This window comes from Pelodiscus sinensis, chromosome 12, assembly GCF_052426305.1.
Source record: "Pelodiscus sinensis isolate ZL-2025 chromosome 12, ASM5242630v1, whole genome shotgun sequence".
Lineage (NCBI taxonomy): Eukaryota > Metazoa > Chordata > Testudines > Trionychidae > Pelodiscus > Pelodiscus sinensis.
In genome coordinates this window covers 12514501-12533947 of record NC_143063.1, presented here as the reverse complement: position 1 = coordinate 12533947, position 19447 = coordinate 12514501, and the positions used below count along the sequence as shown (strand labels likewise).

Sequence of the window (19447 nt, the reverse complement as noted above, 5' to 3'; positions counted from 1 at the left end):
CTTGCCTCGGACTAATTTTGAGGCTTTCCTGCAATGTAGTCATGCATTGACTACAAAATAAGTTATTTTGGAATAACTATTCTGGAAAAGCTTACAGCTGTGTACTGTAGACGTACCCTTAAACACAAAAGAAGCTTACAAGAAGTGGAAACCAACAGATGACTAGGAAAAATATAAAAACATTGCTGGAACATGCAGAGGGATTATCAGAAAGAGCAAAGCACCGAGTTGCAGCTAGAAAGGGATGTGAAGGATAGCAAGGAGGGTTTTTACAGGTATGTTTGCCACAAGAAGGTGGTCCAGGAAACTGAGGGACCCTTACTGAATGGGGAAGGCAACTTAGTAACAGATGATATGGGAAAAGCTGAAGTACTCAAAGCTTTTTTTGCTTTGATCTTCATAGACTGTTTCATTTTAGGCAGCACGGTATGGTAAGGAGGTCGGCAGCCCGCAGTGGTAAAAGAACAGGTTAAGAACTATAGATTAAACCTTCATAATTCAGCCCCCTGGGGACCAGATCAGTGCCAAACCAAAGAATTTGCCAGACCACGTGCAGTCAATATTGTCTAGCTGCATTACCAACACTTCCACTGCTTACTGGGCTCTTTACCTCATTTCAGGGTAAATTAGTGCTAAATAACAGCACAGAACACTGAGAGCCAGGACTGGTGGCTGCAAGCAAACTTTATGGTACCATGGGAAATTTGGCCACACTCATGATTAAGTGAAACGAGGCTTACAGAATCTGCCGATGAAGGGTTCTGGGGTCGGCAGATCCCCATCTAGACTGCCACGCTGTGCTGACAATCAGCTGATCGGCACAGCACGGTGGCCATTTTGATTTAAATGAAGTAGCAATTATTTAAATCGCAGCTTCATTTCTCTTTTTCAAAGAAACTAATCTACATGGCTCCGTCGACAGAGCCATGTAGTTTAGACGTACCCCTTGCCAAGAGCAAGTCAGGCATGACCAACCTAATTGCCTTCTATGACAAGATAATTGGCTCTGCAGATATAGAGAAAGTGGTGGGTGTGATATACCTGTCTGTTAGGAAAGCTTTTGATACAATCTCCTACAGTATTCTTGCCAGCAAGTTAAAGAATTATGGTTTGGATGAATGGACTGTAAGGTGGATAGAAAGATGGTTAGATTGCTGGGCTCCACAGGTAGTGATCAATGGCTCCATGTCTAGTTGGTAGCTGGTATCAAGTGGCGTGCCCCCAGGGTTGGACCTTGAGCCAGTTTTGTTCAACATGTTATCTGGATGATGGGATCAGGGTTCCCGCTAAGCTGTGCAGTAGCATGGCCCCGCAGATGCCTAATGATCCCCGTCCAGCCAGGGGCTCAGAGCTCTGTGCACGGAATTGCCTGGTTGGGGGAGGGGCACTTCTCCCTCAACTACAGCAGCAGCTCTCTGCTGAGGACAGTGCAGTGGGTCTCTCCCAGACCGTAGGGATACATCCCTTCCTTACCGGCTGGGAGAGACTCACTCCTGCTGCTGTAGCTGAGGGAGGAGGCCCAGGCTGGGCAGGGATTATTAAAAAGCTGCGGGGCCGTGCTGCCACACAGCTTAGAGGGAAAATTGGATGGGATGGTTTGTATGCTCAGCAAGTTTGCAGATGACAGTAAGCTGGGGGTCAGGTAGATACTAGAGCTGGGCTGGGCGAGATGCGGCCCGAAGGCTGGATTTAGCCACAGACTGTATCTGGCCACTTTTTGTTAATATCCTGCTATCTGTGCCACCGAATCTCCAGGTGGTAGCTCAGGCAGCAGGATCCTATTTAAATGTCTCACAGCTCATGGTCACGGCTCTACCCTGGCAGGGACTGGAGCTGTAAGTCCTTTAAATAGCAGCAATTTAAAGGGCTCATAGCCCTGCCCCTACCATGTTGCCTGGCAGCACAGCTCATTGCTCTGGCCCCTGCTGGGATAGCACCGCCACCAGGAGCCCTTTAAATAGCCACAGCAACACCAGCTGCCAGGCAACATGGTAGCAGCAGGGCCGGGAGTCCTTCGTGGTGTTTTTAATTCAAAGCCTTCAATCCCTGACAAGTCTGGAGAAAGACTAGTTCTCAGCCCCTCCACGTCTGTCCCCCGCCCTGCCCTCTTGGGCTATGTCTAGACTGCAAGTCTCTTTCGAAAGAGCCTCTTTCGAAAGAGCGCGTCTAGACTACAATACGCGGATCGGAAAATCGATCCGCTTTTTCGAAAAAGAGCATCCTGACTGCTGGACGCTCTTTCGAAATTAAAAGCCACCCGGAACCGCTTCTGCCAGGGCATGGGGGCAGCATTTCCTTCTGGGTGTTGCTGCCTGCCCTTTGCAGAGACGCGTGGTTAAAGGGACGCCCCTGAACACCCATTGCTCTGCTTCTGCAGCTGCCTTTGCTGTCCCTCTAGGAGGTAAGCAAGGCATTGCAGTGCTGGTTTGGAGTGCTCAGCTTCCTGGGACACCCCAGCAAGTTTTTTCTGTGGAGGTTTTTCTGTTTTAGACCCATTTTTTTGGCATGGAGCCAGAGCTGCCCCTGGGCAGGCGATGGCCCCACGCCATCATACTGCAAGTGTTGCTGCATCTGCATGACACAGTCATGAGGCTACTTCCTCATCTGGACCCAGACCAGAGGTACGAAGGGATCGTCCGTCAAGCAGCCGCACTGCCCTTGCCTCCAAACTTCTTTGTGGACAGGCGTTTTTGGAGGCTTGACACCAGCTCTGACTGGTGGGACCGGCTCGTGATGGACCTCTGGGATGACCAAGAGTGGCTACGCAACTTCCGGATGCGAAAGACCACTTTCCAGGAGCTGTGTACCTGGCTCGCCCCTGCTCTGCAACGGCAAGACACCCACCTGCGGCCCGCTATCCCCGTGGAAAAGAGGGTCGCCATTGCCCTCTGGAAGCTGGCAACCCCCGACAGCTACCGCTCCATGGGACACCAATTTGGAGTGGGCAGGTCTACTGTTGGATCCATCCTGATGGAGGTAAGTCATTGTCTGGGGACAGTCACAGTTTGGGGTGGGGGGAAGGGAGACTGTCAGGAAGGGCAAAGTGGAGTGGGAGTGGGAGGGAGCTACTCCACTCACCCTGAATTGTTGGGGGGGGAGCTCTGAGGAGGGAATTCCCGGGGTGTTTGAGAGGGAAGGTGGGTGGTGGGTTCTCCTCCTAAGAGATAAGGCACCCCTTCTAACATTTTGTTGTCTGTCTCGTTCTGCAGGTGGTGAGGGCCATCAATTCGGAGCTGCTGAACAGGCTCGTCTGTCTACCAGATCTGGACAGCGTCATGGCCGGCTTTGCTGCCCTTGGCTTCCCGAATTGTGGAGGAGCGCTCGATGGGACACACATTCCAATCCGTGCACCGCCCCATCGAGCAGCCCAATTCATTAACAGAAAGGGCTACTTTTCTATGGTCCTCCAGGCCCTGGTCGACCATCGTGGCCAGTTTTCTGACATTTGTGTTGGGTGGTCAGGGCGGGCACATGATGCCCGCATCTTCAGGAACTCGTACCTCTACCGGAGGCTTCAGGCAGGAACATTTTTCCCGCATCACAACTTTGCGGTTGGGGATGTGCACATGCCGGTGTGCATAGTGGCTGATGCCGCCTACCCCCTGATGCCGTGGCTGATGAAGCCCTACACCAGCCACCTGGATGCGAGCAAGGAGCAGTTTAATGCTCACCTTAACCGGGCTCGCAACCAGGTGGAATGTGCGTTCGGACGTTTAAAAGGCAGATTCCGGTGCTTGCTCAAGCGCCTAGACATGGGGGAGAGCAACATCCCTGAGGTGGTGGCCGCGTGTTGCGTTCTCCATAACCTGGTGGAGAGGAAAGGGGAGGCCTTCCTACCAGGGTGGGGTACAGGTGCTGATGGTCAGGAGAGGCACTTTGCCCAGCCCCGGACAGCTGCCATCCGCCAGGCTCACCGGTCTGCTGTTTGCATACGGGAGACCCTACGGGAGCAATTCTCAAGTGGAGGCCACCGACTCTACTGAGGGGCTTCTGCCTGGGGACTGGGCCCTGGCCCAAAAGAAGCTTCCCTCCACAACCCATCTCCTGACCCTGTTTGGAGAAATCATAAACACCAGGGTTTGTCTCAAAATAATAAGTTCTGTTTTATTTTTTTAAATATCACTCACTGGAAAATAGTATAACTATTGCAAACATAAAAAAGCTTGTGTTCATTTTTGATGTAGAAAATATAGTTTCATGCCAAACTATGTACAATAAACATTTTGTGGAACACTTTCCTTGTCATTTAACTGGGGTGATGGGGGTGCTTGAAACCTGGAGGGGGGAAGGGGACTTGAAACCTGGAGGGGGGAAGGGGATCAGGTTGCACGGTGCTTGCCTGATCTCAGTCTCCTGCTTGGGCCTCGTGATCGGGGTCCACCATGGCCACGGGATCGGGTGGTGCACCTGTCGGTTGGCTGGATAGGGTGCTCTTGGGATGGGGAGGACTGGGGGAGAGGAGGGCCAGGGGGAGAGAGGGGCTGGGGGAGAGGGAGGTCCAAGGGGGGAAAGGGATGCTGTTGTGGAAGGGGGGTTTGGTGGGGCGGGGTCATGGGGTGCTGGAGGAGCAGGACCAGGCACAGGAGCAGGCAAGCCACAGACCTCCCTGAGAGTGGCAGTCAGGGACGTGCGCTGCTGGACCAGCTCCTCCATCAGCTGGTCATGCCACCGATCCTCTGCCTCCGCCCTCTCTCGCAGGATGGTGTTGAGCTCCTGCACGGCCTCCACATGCTGCCTCAGGATGTCCGCATACACACGCCTGTGTCTGCGGCTCCCATGTCCCCGAGATGGAGATGGAGGTGGGGCTGGGGTGCTGCGGCCCTCTTGCACGGCTGATCCGGCTGTGGAGGAAAAGAAGAAGACACAATCAGTCCTAAAAAACTGGACTCTGTAGCACTTAAAATACTAACAGCATGGTTTATTAGGGGATGAGCTTTCGTGGGCCAGACCCACTTCCTCAGATCAGAGTAACACGGCTACATTTCTATCACAATCAGTCATGTGTGCAACAGCTGTCCAAAAGGGCATGCCCTCTCCTGGAGACAGGGGAATCAGACATTCTGAAGGTAACACTGTGTGTGACCTGGGCATCGGCCTGAGCATGACAGGTTTCCCTTGTGCATCACCCACTGTGCACCCACCTACCTCCCCCCCCCCGGGTGTTACACAACCTCACTGCACTCACCTGCTGCTTCATCTCCTGCGCCAGATGACACCTGGGAGGCCTCTGGGATCTGTGTGACTGGCTCCAGGGTGAGGGTCGCCGTCTCCTCACTGTCCTCCTCTGGCACCATGTCCCCGTCTCCTGACTGCTCTGGGTCCTGCTCTGGCGCGTCCACCACAGGGTCTGCCAAGCCTGACTGCACGAGACGCCGTGGTGTGCGTGCTTCACCACCACCACCCAGGATCTGGTCCAGCTCACTATAGTAAGGGCAGGAGTGGAGGGTTGCCCCAGAACGTGAGCTATGCTCCCTGGCCTTTACATATCCTTGGCGCAGCTCCTTAACTTTGGAGCGCACCTGGTCCTGGGTGCGGGGGTAGTGTCCCTTCTGGGCCAGGGCCTCTGCCATGCAGCCATAAATGTCCGCATTTCGCCGCCTGCTTTTTAGGGCTTGTAAGGCCTCCTCCTCTCCCCAGAGCTCGAGAAGGGTCTTGATCTCTGGCCCAGACCATGATGGTGCCCGGCGTTTGGAGCCCCTGGTTGGATCCCCAGAAGGCTCTCTGGAAGGGCCAGGAGGGTCTTGGGGCTGGGACATGCTGCACTTCACCAGCCGTGTGCTCTGGCTCCTTTGCTGCCACAAGTGGCTGTGAGGGTGCCTGTCCCTTTAAGAAATGGCTGCAGACAGGAACCAGAGACATGCAAGCCATGCCCCAGATTGTCCACCAGGGCTTCTTCCTGGAGGCCATTATTTTCGAAAAAATGGCCTCCCCACGTCCACACTCACTTATTTTCGACGGATCTCCGTTGAAAAGGGCGTTCTTCCTCATGCAGTGAGGTTTACCGCCGTCGAAAGAAAAGCCGCGTTCTTTCGATTTAATTTCGAAAGAACGCGGCTGCAGTCTAGACGCAGGTGAAGTTTTTTCGAAAAAAGGCTACTTTTTTCGAAAAAAACCCTGAGTCTGGACACAGCCTTGGGGGGGGGGGGGAGTGGAGCCAGCCTGTGGCCACATACCAAAATTACTTTAGTGGCCCCTGTGCAAAAATTATTGCCCGTCCCTGCGCTGGAGGGCAGAAATAGGTTCCAGAGTGATCTCGACAAATTGGAGGATTGGGCCAAATGAAATCTGATGAGATTCAACAAGGACAAGCGCAGAGTCCTGCACTTAGGACAGAAAACTCTCATGCACAGCTAAAGGATGGGGACCTAAGCTGCATGGCTGCACGGCTTCCCAATAAGCCCTAAATAGGAGCTCAGAGCTGCAGAGGGGAGAGAGATCTTTTCCCAATGCCTGAAACTGCTGGTGCAGAGGAGCCCATCAATGCCAGCCCTAGCACAGAGCTGCTGTGGCTGGGGGAGGAGGCCTCCCCTTCGCCATCACCAGCAGGTAAGCCCAAGCACCAACCCCTCCTCATCAGTGCTCCTTCTAAGACTTTACATCCATGCACAGGTTGAATTTCCTTTTGGGCAGGTTGAAATGTCTTATGTCCAACACCAATATTGAGGTGGTGTGTGGATATGTACCCATCAGTACAAACGAAAACCGCAGACAGTCCATACGTGTAGAGGAAAATAGATTAAAACAAGGGATAATTAACCAGGAGCAATGCTTGTGATTATTTAATATGAAATCAAATGAAAAGAAAATTAACACTACCCTTGGCAGAAGAAGTAGGTTGTGCCCAAGAAAGCTCATGATACTATATGTATGTTTGATAGTCTAAGGTGCTACAGGACCATTGTTTTTAATTTCTTTTAGTTACAGACAAACATGACTACCCCTCTGAGACCTTGGAGTACATGAATCATCATCCTTTCTAACAGACACATTCATGATTCAAAGATCTTGCAAATAAGGTTTCATTCTACAAAACAATTAACATCACAGCTAGTACTTGCTGCTTCTGACTTGTAAGAGCCAGAACTCTACCAGATAGCAAAGATCTGGCCTTAATGCAATACATTTTGCCATGCATTAATTAGTAACACAGGGTTTTTAAAAAATCATTAAGATCAGAATTTTAGATATCAGCAACATTCAAAAAAATTCTGTTAAAATAATTTTTTTCTTTCTTACCATAAGTTACTAACACTTATGTAAACTTTGTTTGAAATGTAATCATGCAAATGTGGCACACACACACACATATACAGCAGGAGAGTGTAACACCAGGGATCCCTGCCTGGTCAATTCTCCAACAGAACTAGGGGAGAAGCAGGAAGGGGGGAAACTGCTGCTCTGTTAGCAATTAACAGGGAAGGGGAGGATTTGGGAAAGAGGCAGAGAAGTTCATCCTATCTGGCAGTGTCTGTAACTTACCCAACTTTTTCCATGTGGCTGGTGGTGGGCACTGAAGCACAGATCCCTCCTCTCCTTCAGCTGGCAGCTTCAGCACCATCTGGGTTACATAATCCCCTAAGTACTTCCTGCCTCCCTGACTGAAGAACTTGCTCACCCCAGCGAGTACAAACGCTGGGGTGGGGAGGACCAGAGCAGAGGTCCCTCCTTCCCCAGCCAATCCCCTGAGCTCCCTGCTGGCACAGGCAGCTCTGAACCTCTGGCAGGGCTCAGAAAAGGGCTGCGCAGCCATGCAGGTACGCAGCTTACAGGAACCTTGCTGCTCACCCAACTCTCCAGCCCTGAGCACCCTCCTGTACTAGGGATGTTAAATATTGGTTAATTGAATAGTTTAGTAAGGTTAGCTGACTATTCTATAGTCCCTGGGGAATGGGTCCAGCAACCAGTGTGCTCCAGCCTCACTCCCGAGAAGACCCCTGCCACTCCGCACTGCTGCCACTGTATCAGAGACAGCAGCACAGGGTGCCAAGTGGGAACTGGTCTGCAAGGGGAGCCAGTTTAAAACCCAGCTCCTCTTGTGGACCTGTGCTGTTGCCCTGTGCTACCTGGCAAATGAGGGGTGAGGGATAGCATCAACCTATAAGCCTTTGCTACACTTTTACATCCCTATCCTGTACCCCAAAGCCCTCATCCCTGGCCCCACCCCAAAGGCCACACTCCCCAGCCCAGAACCTCTACTCCCACCTGCACACCAAGCCCCAGCTCAGAGCCCCTTCCCAAAGCTGGAGTGCCCACCCCGTACATCAAACCCTTCATCCCAGCCACACTTTAGAACCTGCACCTCTAGCCAGAGCCCTTACCCTGTCCTGGCCCTGAGCCCCTCAACCTCAGCCCCATCCTAGAGCCCTCACTCCTAGCCATAGCCCTCACATTCCGAACCCCTTGGCCCCACCCCACCACATGAATTTTGTTATGTGCATCAATATGAAGGTGATATGTCACACATCAGCTGCACATAAGAAAATTCATTCTGCTCAGGAGTTGGAAAAATTAGAAGGAGCACTGGCTAAGTGAAGGACTGACTGGCTAAGCAGCAGTTCTGCAGAAAAGGACCTGGGGATTACAGTGGATGAGAAGCTGATATGAGCCAATGTGCCCTTGTAGACAATAAGGCTAATGGAGTATCAGGGTGCATTAGGAGGAGCATTGCCAACAGATCCAGAGAGGTGATTATTTCCCTTTATTCAGCACTGGTGAGGCCACATATGGAATACTGTGTCCAGTTCTGGGTCCCTAATTACAGAAAGGATGCGGACACAGTGGAGAGAGTCCAGCGAAGGGAAACAAAAATGATAAGAGGGCCGAGGCACATGACTCATGATGGGTTGGGAGCCACTGACACATAGAAAAATCAGTTGGAGGCTTCACACAAATGAGAAGTGAATAAAACCCCAAAACCAAAACACCCCCTCACAGACGTGGCCCAACTGAAAAAGATACTTCCCACATTCCCCTTGCACACAAGAGCTAAGGCGGTCTAGGATAGTAGATTTTGTGTTCCAGCCCCACAGGGGGCAGCCGGGGGGAGGAGGAGCTGTAGGGTCAGCATGGGAACCCCAATCTGGGGGGAGCCCTGAACCTTGGGGGCCGGATCCAGGCAAGCCAAGGGCCACTTTCAGCTCCCAGGCCTTAGTGTCCCCACCTCTGATTTATGAGGAGAGGCTCAGAAAACTGGGCATATTTAGTCTACAGAAGAGAAGAGTGAGGGCGAATTTTAACTACCTGAAGGAGGGTTCCAAAGAGGACGGAGAGAGGCTGTTCTCAGTGGTGACAGAATGAGGAACAATGGTCTCAAGCTGCAGTGGAAGAGATCTAGAATATTAGAAAAAAACTATTTCCCTATGAGGGTGGTGCAGCACTGGGATGGGTTACCTAGGGAGGTGGTAGACTCTCCATCCCTAGAGGTTTTTAAGTCCTGGCTTGACAAAGCCCTCACTGAAATGATTTAGTTGGGGTGAATCTTGCTCTTAGCATAGGGTTGGACTAAGTGACCTCCTGAGGTCTCTTCCAACACTAGCACTTGCCCCACCAGGGGATGGGTGGCTCATGAGGGCAGGTCTGGGCAGGACTAGCACTAGGGCTGTAGGACAGAGCAGCAGCGCATGAGGAACATGTCTGGACTGACAGATTCTGAGCTGGGGTCAGGTGGGACGAATGGAGCTTGAACCCTTCTGGGGCCCCACTGTGCCCCATGGGCATGCCCCAGAGCCTATGTGCCCTAAGTGTTGCTGAAGGATAAAGGGGGCTGGAGACCCACATCTCTCCTGTACCCTTCCCCAGGAAACCAGATCCCTCCTGCCCTAGTCCCTTTTCCAACCCCCCCCTCAGCTCCTCCCGTCCCTCTCGCTCCCTCTCCCCACCCGTCATTGCCTGCCTACCCACCTGAAAGCTGGGGCCACCCACTTTTCCTGTCCTTGCTACCTCACTGATAGGACAACAGATTTACAAAGGGCAGACTCAAACAAACTTGGAGAACGGGTAGGTAAGATCCCATGGGAAGAAAATCTAAGGGGGAAAAGGAAATTTTCAAGGAGTCGGTATTAAAGGTTTAATAGTAAATTATTTCATGCAAAGGAAGGCAGCAAGAATACAAGTCCCTGAGTTACACACATCCAACTTATGAACATCTGCACCAGTGTTCCCTCTAAGATTTTCCATCCATGAGTGGAGTGAGTTTTGTCTGATGCACCAATATTGAGGTAGTGTGTACTTGCTCGGATGTGTGCCACTGCAGAGCCCAAGTTATTAATAAATATCTTAAATATATTTTTTAAATGCTATGGAAGAAAAATACTAAAACAAGGGATAATTAACAGGGTGCATGACTTTAAATGCTCATTTAATATGAAGTCAATTAAAAAGAAAATTAACACTGCAAAATTTTCAGTAGCTAAATTCCTGTTTAGAGCCCTTGTGGGCAGGGGGGCGGGGGGAGGTCCCAGACTGGGCTAGGGCCAGCTGGAGATGTCACAGATGCGGGGGACCTCCCACGGTGAGAGGCAGCCCTGGACTGAGCACCCACATTGTGGTTCTGGAGTGTGAGCCCCTCCCCAGCCCCGGCCCTAGAACATTCCCGCCTTAGCCGTCCTCTCCCCACAAGCAGGAAGCCCGCAACCAGGAGTTGTGGGGGGTGCCCAGCATGATGGCCAGGCCTGAAGTGGATTTGCTGTTGCATCCCAAGCCCAGAAGCCACAAGTGTGGAAGGAGGGCCTCTAATCTGGCTGGGGGGGCTTATGGAGTCACAACAAGTGTAAATATGTTGGCAAGTCAGACAAGTTCCACCACGCAGTTACCCCTGGTCAAGGGGGTGTTCATACTCTGGGGCCGGGGCCAGGGTGGCCTCTATCCCTGGCACTTTTTGCAGCGTAGGCTTGGCTAATGGCTGGGCTGATACCTACCAAACTAATTTCATGTGGGCACCTTGAATGCAACCATTGGGGCTTCACTGAGCCAGAGCCAAGAGTCCCCTCCTCCCCAGCATCACCCTGACCCATCTGGCTCCCCAGTGAGTATAGGTCTGAAGGTGGGGCCAGAGCCGCATGGTGTCTTCCCGGCTGCTCCCGCCATGCAGCTCCAGCCCAGCCCTGACCCCAGCCACATGTGTCTGGCCCAGCACCAGGCACCAAAGCAGACCCTGCTGCCAGCCACACTGCTGCGTAGCTCTGCTTAGGAGGTGGGTAGGGTAGAAATTTCCTCTGCACGTGTGCACAAGCACACACCTTAGAGGGAACTATGATCCACACACACAAACAACAGCTCACCTGCAGCCTTAGGGGCACAGGCAAGAGGCACAGATGAGGTAGGGCTAGTGCTGGCTGGGGGATTTTGGAAGAGCAGGGGGCGGTTGCGCAGCCAGTGGATGTAGAGAAGTGGCACTTTAAAGGGGAAACTGCTGCTTATCTACAGCCACTGGCTGCACAACCGTCCCCCTGCTCCTCCAATGTGCTTTGGCCCACACTCGCGCAGCTTGCTGCCTTCTGATGAGCAGGGACTAGGTGCTTCCCACAGGGGGTGAGTTGGCCAGGAGATAGGTCACCAGTGCAGTGCCTGTGGACAGGGGTGCTGATGGTGGCTGGGGGATATCCGGAAGTCCCCTTCAGAATCTCCACCTACCTCTCATCCTCCTCTAACTAAACCTGCCTCAGGTTTAAAAAGCACCAGCATTCAAGGTTTAAAAAAACCTATTTCTACTATTTTTCGTTGCAAATAGACACTATTTCAGCTACATTATGGGCTAAATAGACTTTTGAAGGCTAGCCTGGGAACCTAACCACCATTTATAACATTGTTTCTCTGTTAAAATGTTTTCTAAGTTCCAAACAACTGACTTACAAACAAACTTTTGGAACACAACCCGTTTGGAAGCGGGGGACTTCCTGAGGCCAAAACGGCTTCATGAGATTAAAAAATATGTAGGTAAATTGGATACACACAAATCAGCCAGGTGGACTGATGAAATTCATCCATGGGTATTGAAGGCACTAGCAACCTCAGAACTGTTCGAGATTATCTTCAAGAAGTCAGGGAGGATTGGTGAGGTGTCAGAGGAGTGGAGAAGGACACAGTGCCTATTTTTAAAATGGGAAACAAAGATAATGCAGGGAATTGTAGACCAATCAACCTAACGTCAATGCCTGGAAAGATACTGAAGCAAATGATTAAACAACAAATTGTGACTACCTGGAGGATAACAACAATGAATGTCCAGAATGGATTTGTCAAGAAGAAAATCATGCAAAACCTACCTCATTTCCGCTTTCGGACATGGGTACTAGCCTAGTGAATGCAGGGAAGTGGTAGACAGGATATTGATTTCAGTAGGGCATTTAACACAGTCCCACATGACATTCTCATATGCAAATATGGTATAGATGACTATGAGGTGCTTGCATAACTGGTTTAATGCCCTTATCAAAGTATAGTTATCAATGCTTCGCTACCAAAATAGGCAGACTTTTCTAACTGGCTCTTACAAGGGTCTTTTCTAGGTCTAGTCTAAACTCACTTCAATAATGACTTGGATAATGGAGTGAAGAATCTGCCTCTAAATTTATGGATGATAAGCTGGGAGGCAAGCACTTAGGAAAGCAGGGTTAGAAAGGGTTAGAATTCAAAATGACCTTTACAAATTGGTTTGAAATGATCAAGACAAATGCAAAGTACTACTCTTTGGAAGAAAAAAATCAAATGCACAACTACAAAATGGGAACTAACTGGCTGGGCAGTAAGGCTATGTCTCCACTGCACATTTATTTCAAAATAAGCAATTTCAGAAGATATCTTCCGAAATAGCTTATTTTGAAATAGCGCGTCTACACACCAAGAGCGTGTCAAAATAGCACTTAGCTATTTCAAAATAGAGCATCCACAGTGACTGGATACTAACTCACATTTAAGGCCCCCCAGAACCACTTCAGGCAGGGCATCAGGTCAGCAGTTACTTTGTGTGGCTGCTGCTTGCGACTATCTGAGACTTGAGCTTAAAGGGACCCCCCTGTACAGCAGTGTCTCAGGCTTTTTGTCTTTGCCTACCTCCTTGAGGGCAGCAAAGCCTTTTCTTCTGCCTACTGCGGTTGCCCTTTTAGACACTTCAGCTTGCAAGATATGGAGCAGGAGCTACCTCTAGGCAGACTATGGCTATTGCAGCTTGTGCTGCAAGTCATGAAGCAGTTTCTGCAGGCTCCAGCCCAAACCCCAGCTCCTCTGGGAGACACTCCTTGGATCTCTGCATGTGCAGCTCATGCAACTGGATCCCGCCCAACCTCCCCTGGACACTGTGTCCGCCACCTCTGGCATCTGGACACCAGTGCAGACTGGTGGGACCGCATCATCATGGAGTGGTGGCGAGACCAGCAATGGTTCCAGAAATTCCAGATGAGGAAGGACATGTTTCTGGAGCTCTGTGACTGGCTTGCCCCTGCCCTCAGGTGATGAGACACTCACATGAGACCCGCCACCCCCCTGTAGAAGCGTGTCGCCATCGCCCTCTGGAAGCTGGCCACACTGGACAGCTACCGATCATTGGGGCCATGATCATACAGGTATGGCATTCTCGAGCTATTGTTCCAGGTGGGGGTGGACTACTGTAATGGGGAACCCTAGGGAAAGGGGAAGTGGGAGGTGTTGGTGTAAGCCCTTTTCCCAGGAGGTTTTTTCAGTCCCGCTCTCACAAAGCCCTGTTGGGGAGGAGGTGAGTGGGGGGTTGCTGCTGGTGTGTGGGGGAGGGGAATGGGGATGGGCTGGGGGACCCCCCTAAGGGCCCTGGCACCCCTGTGAATCTCTGTTTGTTTCCTTCTGCAGGTGGTCCTGCTGTGCAGGGTCATACTCCTGGGTGATGTGGATGCCATCATCACTGACTTTGCCGACATGGGCTTCCCCAGCTGCAGGGGGGCTACTGATGGCACCCAGATCCCCATCCAGACCCCCGACTACTGGATTTGCCTCTTCATCAACCAGAAGGAATACTTTCCAATGGTCCTGCAGGCCGTCACGGACCACTTGGGCCAGTTCATCGACATCTATGTTGGGTGGTCAGGGAAGGTGCACGATACATGTTTCTTTAGGAACTCTAGCTTGTTCCAGAAGCTGCACATTGGAACTTTTTCCTCCAATCGGCAACTGCACCATCGGGGTCAGGATAGTGGACATGCCCATCTGCACGGTGAGGGATGCGGCCTACTCTCTCTTACCTTGGCTCATGAAGCCATATACCATCACCATGACCTCTCTCGGGAATGGTACAATGCCAGGCTCAGCAGAACCCTGGGCCGTGTCCAGACTCAGGGGTTTTTTCGGGAAAAGTAGCCTTTTCCCGAAAAAACTTCCCCTGCGTCCAGACTCAAGCCGCGTTCTTTCGAAATTATTTCGAAAGAACGCGGCTTTTCTTTCGATGGCGGTAAACCTCAATTTACGAGGAAGAACGCCTTCTTTCGAAAGTTCCTCTTTCGAAAGAAGGCGTTCTTCAATGTAAAGAGGCCGTCTTCGAAAGAGAGCATCCAGACTCGCTGGGTGCTCTCTTTCGAAAAAGCGGATTTCTCTTTCGAAAGATCCGCCTGCAGTCTAGACTCGATCTTTCGAAAGAGGCTCTTTCGAAAGATGCTTTCGAAAGAGCCTCTTTCGAAAGAAGCCTGCAGTCTAGACATAGCCCTGGTGTTCATGGAGGGTGCCTTTGGCCATTTGAAGGTGTGGTTCAGATGCCTCCTCACCTGGCTGGACATCCGTGGTGGCTGCGTGTTGTGTGCTCCACAATATTTGCAAAAGGAAAAGGGAAAGGTTCTTGTCAGGGTGTGGGGTGGAGGCTGACCACGTCAGCAGGGCCTTTGAACAGACACACACAGCTGCCATCTGGCAGGCCCATAAGGGCCGTGCACATCTGGGAGGAGAGTTTCACCCCAGAGGCCCAGTAATACCCTCTCCTGGGATGCCCCACCAGGGTCCTGTGCATCGCCCCTAACTGCCTTTCCTCTCACATGCCTCCCTTCCCCCCTTCCCTGCTCAGACAACAAAAAATATTTTGTTTTGGAAAAAATAAAATCTCTGGTTTTTTTATTTGGGGTTAAAGAAACTGGGGAGAGATGGGGGAGAAACCGAGGAGAGGAGGAGAGGGATTTGAACCTTGGAGGGGGGAGGAGGGAGCTGGAATGGGAGGAGAGGCTCAGGGCTGGGGCTGGCACCTGGCTCTGCTGATCCCACCATCACTGGTGCGGGGGCCACAAGGCGGGAGGGTGCGGGGGGAGAAGCGGAAGGGGGAGCATGAACAAGAGCAGGAGGAGGAGCTACAGTGAGAGTAGCAGGAGTGGAAACAGGAGTGGGAGCAGGAGCTCCCACTGTCATGAGGGAGTGCACAGCCGCACACATGGAGCGGCCCTGCTACAGCAGCTCCCACCAGGTGTCTCACCGCAGCTGGATGTCCTCCTGGAGCCTGTGGTTGATGGTCTGCTCCAGGGATCAGAGTGCCATGAGGTGCTCCCTCTGGAACTCATCAATGGATCCCTTGGGTTCGGGAGGCTGTCCCAGGTGGTGTCGATCTCTTCTCTCTTGCAGCTGGCCTGGCTGTGGAGAAAAAAGAGAGATGGCCAGACATCCCAGGAGACACTGTGCCTGAAGCCTACCTCTCATCTCTGAGCCGAGAGCAACAGTTCTCAGCTCAGTCGAAGGCGACATGCTTGGAGCAGGGCCATGTGCGGTCTGGCCAGTGGGCTCATTCCTACAGCGGCCCAGATGTTCCCGTGAGTGGGTGCTGCCCCAAGAGTGTGTGCATGCCCATGTGCCGTGTGCAGGACTGCTGAGTGTGTGTCTGTATGTGTTGATGTCCTCAGCCTCCTTCCAGAGGTGGCTAGTGGCAGGACATCATGAGCATGGCAGGCCTCTCCAGACTACCTGTGTCCAATAGCACAAGGGTCCTCCTTGGGCTGTGTGGCCAGGAGCAGTGTGACACATGATCCTACGTGCACAGGCTGCTGCGTGATTCCTGGGCCGTAAGGGCCAAGTGAGGAGCACCCAGCTACCCCTTGCCACCCACCACCTCCACCCCCTGTGTGAAGGGATTGTGATGGCACTCACTTGATGTTCCTTCCCTGGCCTCGGATGACACCTTGGATACGTCCACAGGGAGAGGAACTGGCTCCAAGATCAGGAGGGTGCTCACCTTATCCGGCTCCTCCTCCTCCTCATCTCTCTCCCCTGTGAGGATGACGATGGGCATCTCGAGCCTGGAGTCCACAACTGGGGTGTGTGTGAATGACTGTCCCACGCCCCAGGCTGCAGTCCAGGTCTTCATAGTAGGGGCAGGTATGGGACTCTGCATAGTAGGGGCAGGTATGGGACTCTGCCCCAGAATGGGAACTGCCCTCCTCAGTCCTGGCATATGCCTGGCGGAGCTCTTTTACCTTCATCTGCACCTGCTTCTGGATGCGGATACGTCCTTTACTGGACAGGCTCTCAGCCACGCAGCCATAGATGTCTGAGTTCCTGTATCTGGTGTGGAGATCCTGAAGGTTTGCCTCCTCACCCCAGACCTCAGTGAGGTCCAGGATCTCCACACAAGACCACGAAGGCGCATGCCTCTTTCAGCCCCTGGCAGGCTCCTGGGAACTCTCTGACTGCCCCCTGGGAGCAGTGGAGCTCTGGGTGGGATCAACAGACTGGCTCATTTTTTGAAAAAGCAAGGCAGTGGCAGCTGCAGGTGGCTCAGGGCTGTCAGGGCCTCCTGCTTGCCACAAGCCCTTTCGGCTGAGGCTGAAACTTTAAGGGCTCCAGGGGACGGGGGGGGGGGGAGAATATATAGTTTGGCTGAGTGTGGACAGAGTGGCCAGCAAGCACCTTGGGAAGGGCTGGAAGCCTCTTATTTTGAAATAATTGCAGCAGCCCTGTCTACACAGCCCCTATTTTGAAATAACTGTTTCAGAAGACGCATCATTCCTTGTAGAACAAGGTTTATAGATTTTGGAATAAGCCGCTCGTTATTTCGAAATAACGCTATTGCTGCGTAGACACTTGCATAGTTATTTTGGAATAATGGCCATTATTCCAAAATAACATTGCTGTGCAGATATACCCTAGTAGTGCTAGAAAGGATCCAACGGTTACGGTGGATCACACATCAAAAATGAATCAACAACATGATGTGGCTGCAAAAAAGGCTAATTCATTCTGGGGTGTATCATCAGGAGGGTCACGAGTAGGACACAGGAGATCATTTCCCACTCTTTATTTGGGGTTAAAGAAACTGAGGAGAGATGGGGGAGAAACCTGGGAGAGGGTAATCCAGCACTGGTAAGGCTGGATTACCATGCCCAGTTAGAAACAACGTGGACAAATTGCACAGAGCCCAGAGGAGAGCCACACAAATGAGAAAAGGTTTAGAACAAACCTATGAGGAAAGGTTAAAAAAAAGCATCTATGTTTAGTCTTGAGAAGACTGGGGGTGTGGGTGGCGCAAAGCAGGGACTTGATAGCTATGTTCATGGCTGCTTGAAAGAGGACAGGGATCAATTGCTCATGATCTCCACTGCAGGTGGGACAAGAAGCAATAGGCTTAACGTGCAGCAAGGGAGATTTAGGTTAGATATGAAGAGAAGTTTCTAATTAGAAGTGTTATTGAGTTCTGGAACAGGCTTCCGGGGAGTTATAGAATCCCCATCCTGGGATGTTTTTAAGAACAGGTTGGGCAAACACCAGTCAGGAACGGACAGGGGTTACTTGGTGCTATCTCAGTGCAGCAGCTGGGTAAAACATTCTCATAAACAAGTCTACATTACTCTTGTCCTCACTGCTACACTGGAAGCACACACAAATGCTAATTAGACACAATTTCAGAGCTGGGCCAGAAGCGAAGCACTATACCAGAGATGGGGAAATGATTCACTCTTCAGACAAAGAGGTTTACTTGGTCCTGTCTCTCCACAGGGGGTTGGACGAGGTGAGCTTCTAGAGGTCCCTTCCGGACATACATTTCTATGATACTACATGCCTGCCTCCCATGTAAAATGTGGAGCTGTTGCACATTTACCATAATAATATTTTAACATCCCTCATCATAACTCAAACCCCTTCCTCTCTTCCCAGATGCTGCACTGCAGCCCCTCACCCAACCTCCATCCTAGACCCCGCACCTCCTCCATTAATATCATGGAAGAATGCAACCTTTAACCACTTTCCAAAATCTTGGAGTGGCCCCTCCATCAAAAATTACTTACCTACCCCTGGACTTGAGTAACTTCCATTGCACACTGAGTGGATGTTTTCAGAGAACTAGCCACGTTGGCCACAAGATCTCTCTCAAGTGCTAACAGCTAATTTAGTCTCCATCAGGTTATCTGTATAGCTGGGATTATGTTTTCCAATATGCATTACTTTACATTTATTAACATTGAATTTCATCTGCCGTTTTGTTGCCCAGTTACCTAGTTTTGTGAGATGCTTTTGAGGCTCTTCACAGTTTGCTACGGACTTTACTATCTTGAGCTGTCTGGTATCATCTGCAAATTTTGCCACCTCATTGTTTACCTCTTTCTCCAGAACATTTATCAATATATTGAATAGGATTGGTCCCAGTATGGACCCCTGGGGGGCACCACCTCTCTCTATTCTGAAATCTGACCATTTATTTTTACTCTTTGTTTCCTATCTTTTAACCAGTTATCAGTCCATTAGAGGACCTTCCCTCTAATCCCTTGACAGCTTACTTTCCTTAAAAACTTTTGGTGAGGTACCTTGTCAAAGGTTTTCTGGAACTCTGAGTACACTATGTCCACTAGTTCCCCCTTGTCCACATGCTTGTTGACCCCTTCAAAAACTCTAGTAGATTGGTGGGACATGATTTCCCTTTACAAAAACCATGTTGACTCTTTCCCAACAAATTATGTTCATCAATGTGTCTGACAGTTGGGTCCTTTACCATAGTTTCCAACAATTTGTCCTGCACTGAAGTTAGTCTTACCAGCCTGTAATTACCAGGATCCCCTCTAGAGCTCTTTTTAAAAATTAGCATCACATTAGCTATTTTCCAGTCAGTAGGTACAGAAGCTGATTTAAAGGATAGATACAAACCACAGCTAGTCTTTCTGCAATTTCACATTTGAGTTCTTTCAGAATTCTTGGGTGAATGCCACCTGGTCCTGGTTGAGTTTATCAATTTGTTTCAAAACTTCCTCTAATGACACCTCAATCTGGAACAGTTCCTCAGATCTGTCAGCTAAAAAGAATGGCTCAGGTTTTGGGAACCTCCCTAACATCCTCAGTCCTGAAGACCAATGCAAAGAATTCTTTTAAATTCTCCACAATTACTCGAGTGCTCCTTTAGCACCTAGGTCATCCAGTGGCCCAGCTGTTGTTTAGCAGGCTTCCTGCTTTTGATATATTTTTAAAAAAATTTGCTATTACTTTTTGAGTATTTGCCTATCTGTTCTTTAAATTCCTTTTTAGCCTT

General features: G+C 50.8%; 2 protein-coding genes across 2 annotated transcripts in view; both read right to left on the bottom strand.

Annotated features, from left to right (window-relative positions):
- Nucleotides 1-19447, bottom strand: part of HSF4 (heat shock transcription factor 4) — a 69222-nt gene that overhangs the window by 46858 nt on the left and 2917 nt on the right. The window lies entirely within an intron of this gene.
- On the bottom strand, nucleotides 1115-13207 carry LOC142831087 (uncharacterized). Its single transcript, XM_075940345.2, has 2 exons — nucleotides 5186-13207; nucleotides 1115-4841 (listed from the first exon to the last, which is right to left on the bottom strand). The coding sequence occupies exons 1-2, from the start codon at nucleotides 5754-5756 to the stop codon at nucleotides 4243-4245; spliced, it is 1170 nt and encodes a 389-aa protein (XP_075796460.2). The 5' UTR covers nucleotides 5757-13207; the 3' UTR covers nucleotides 1115-4242.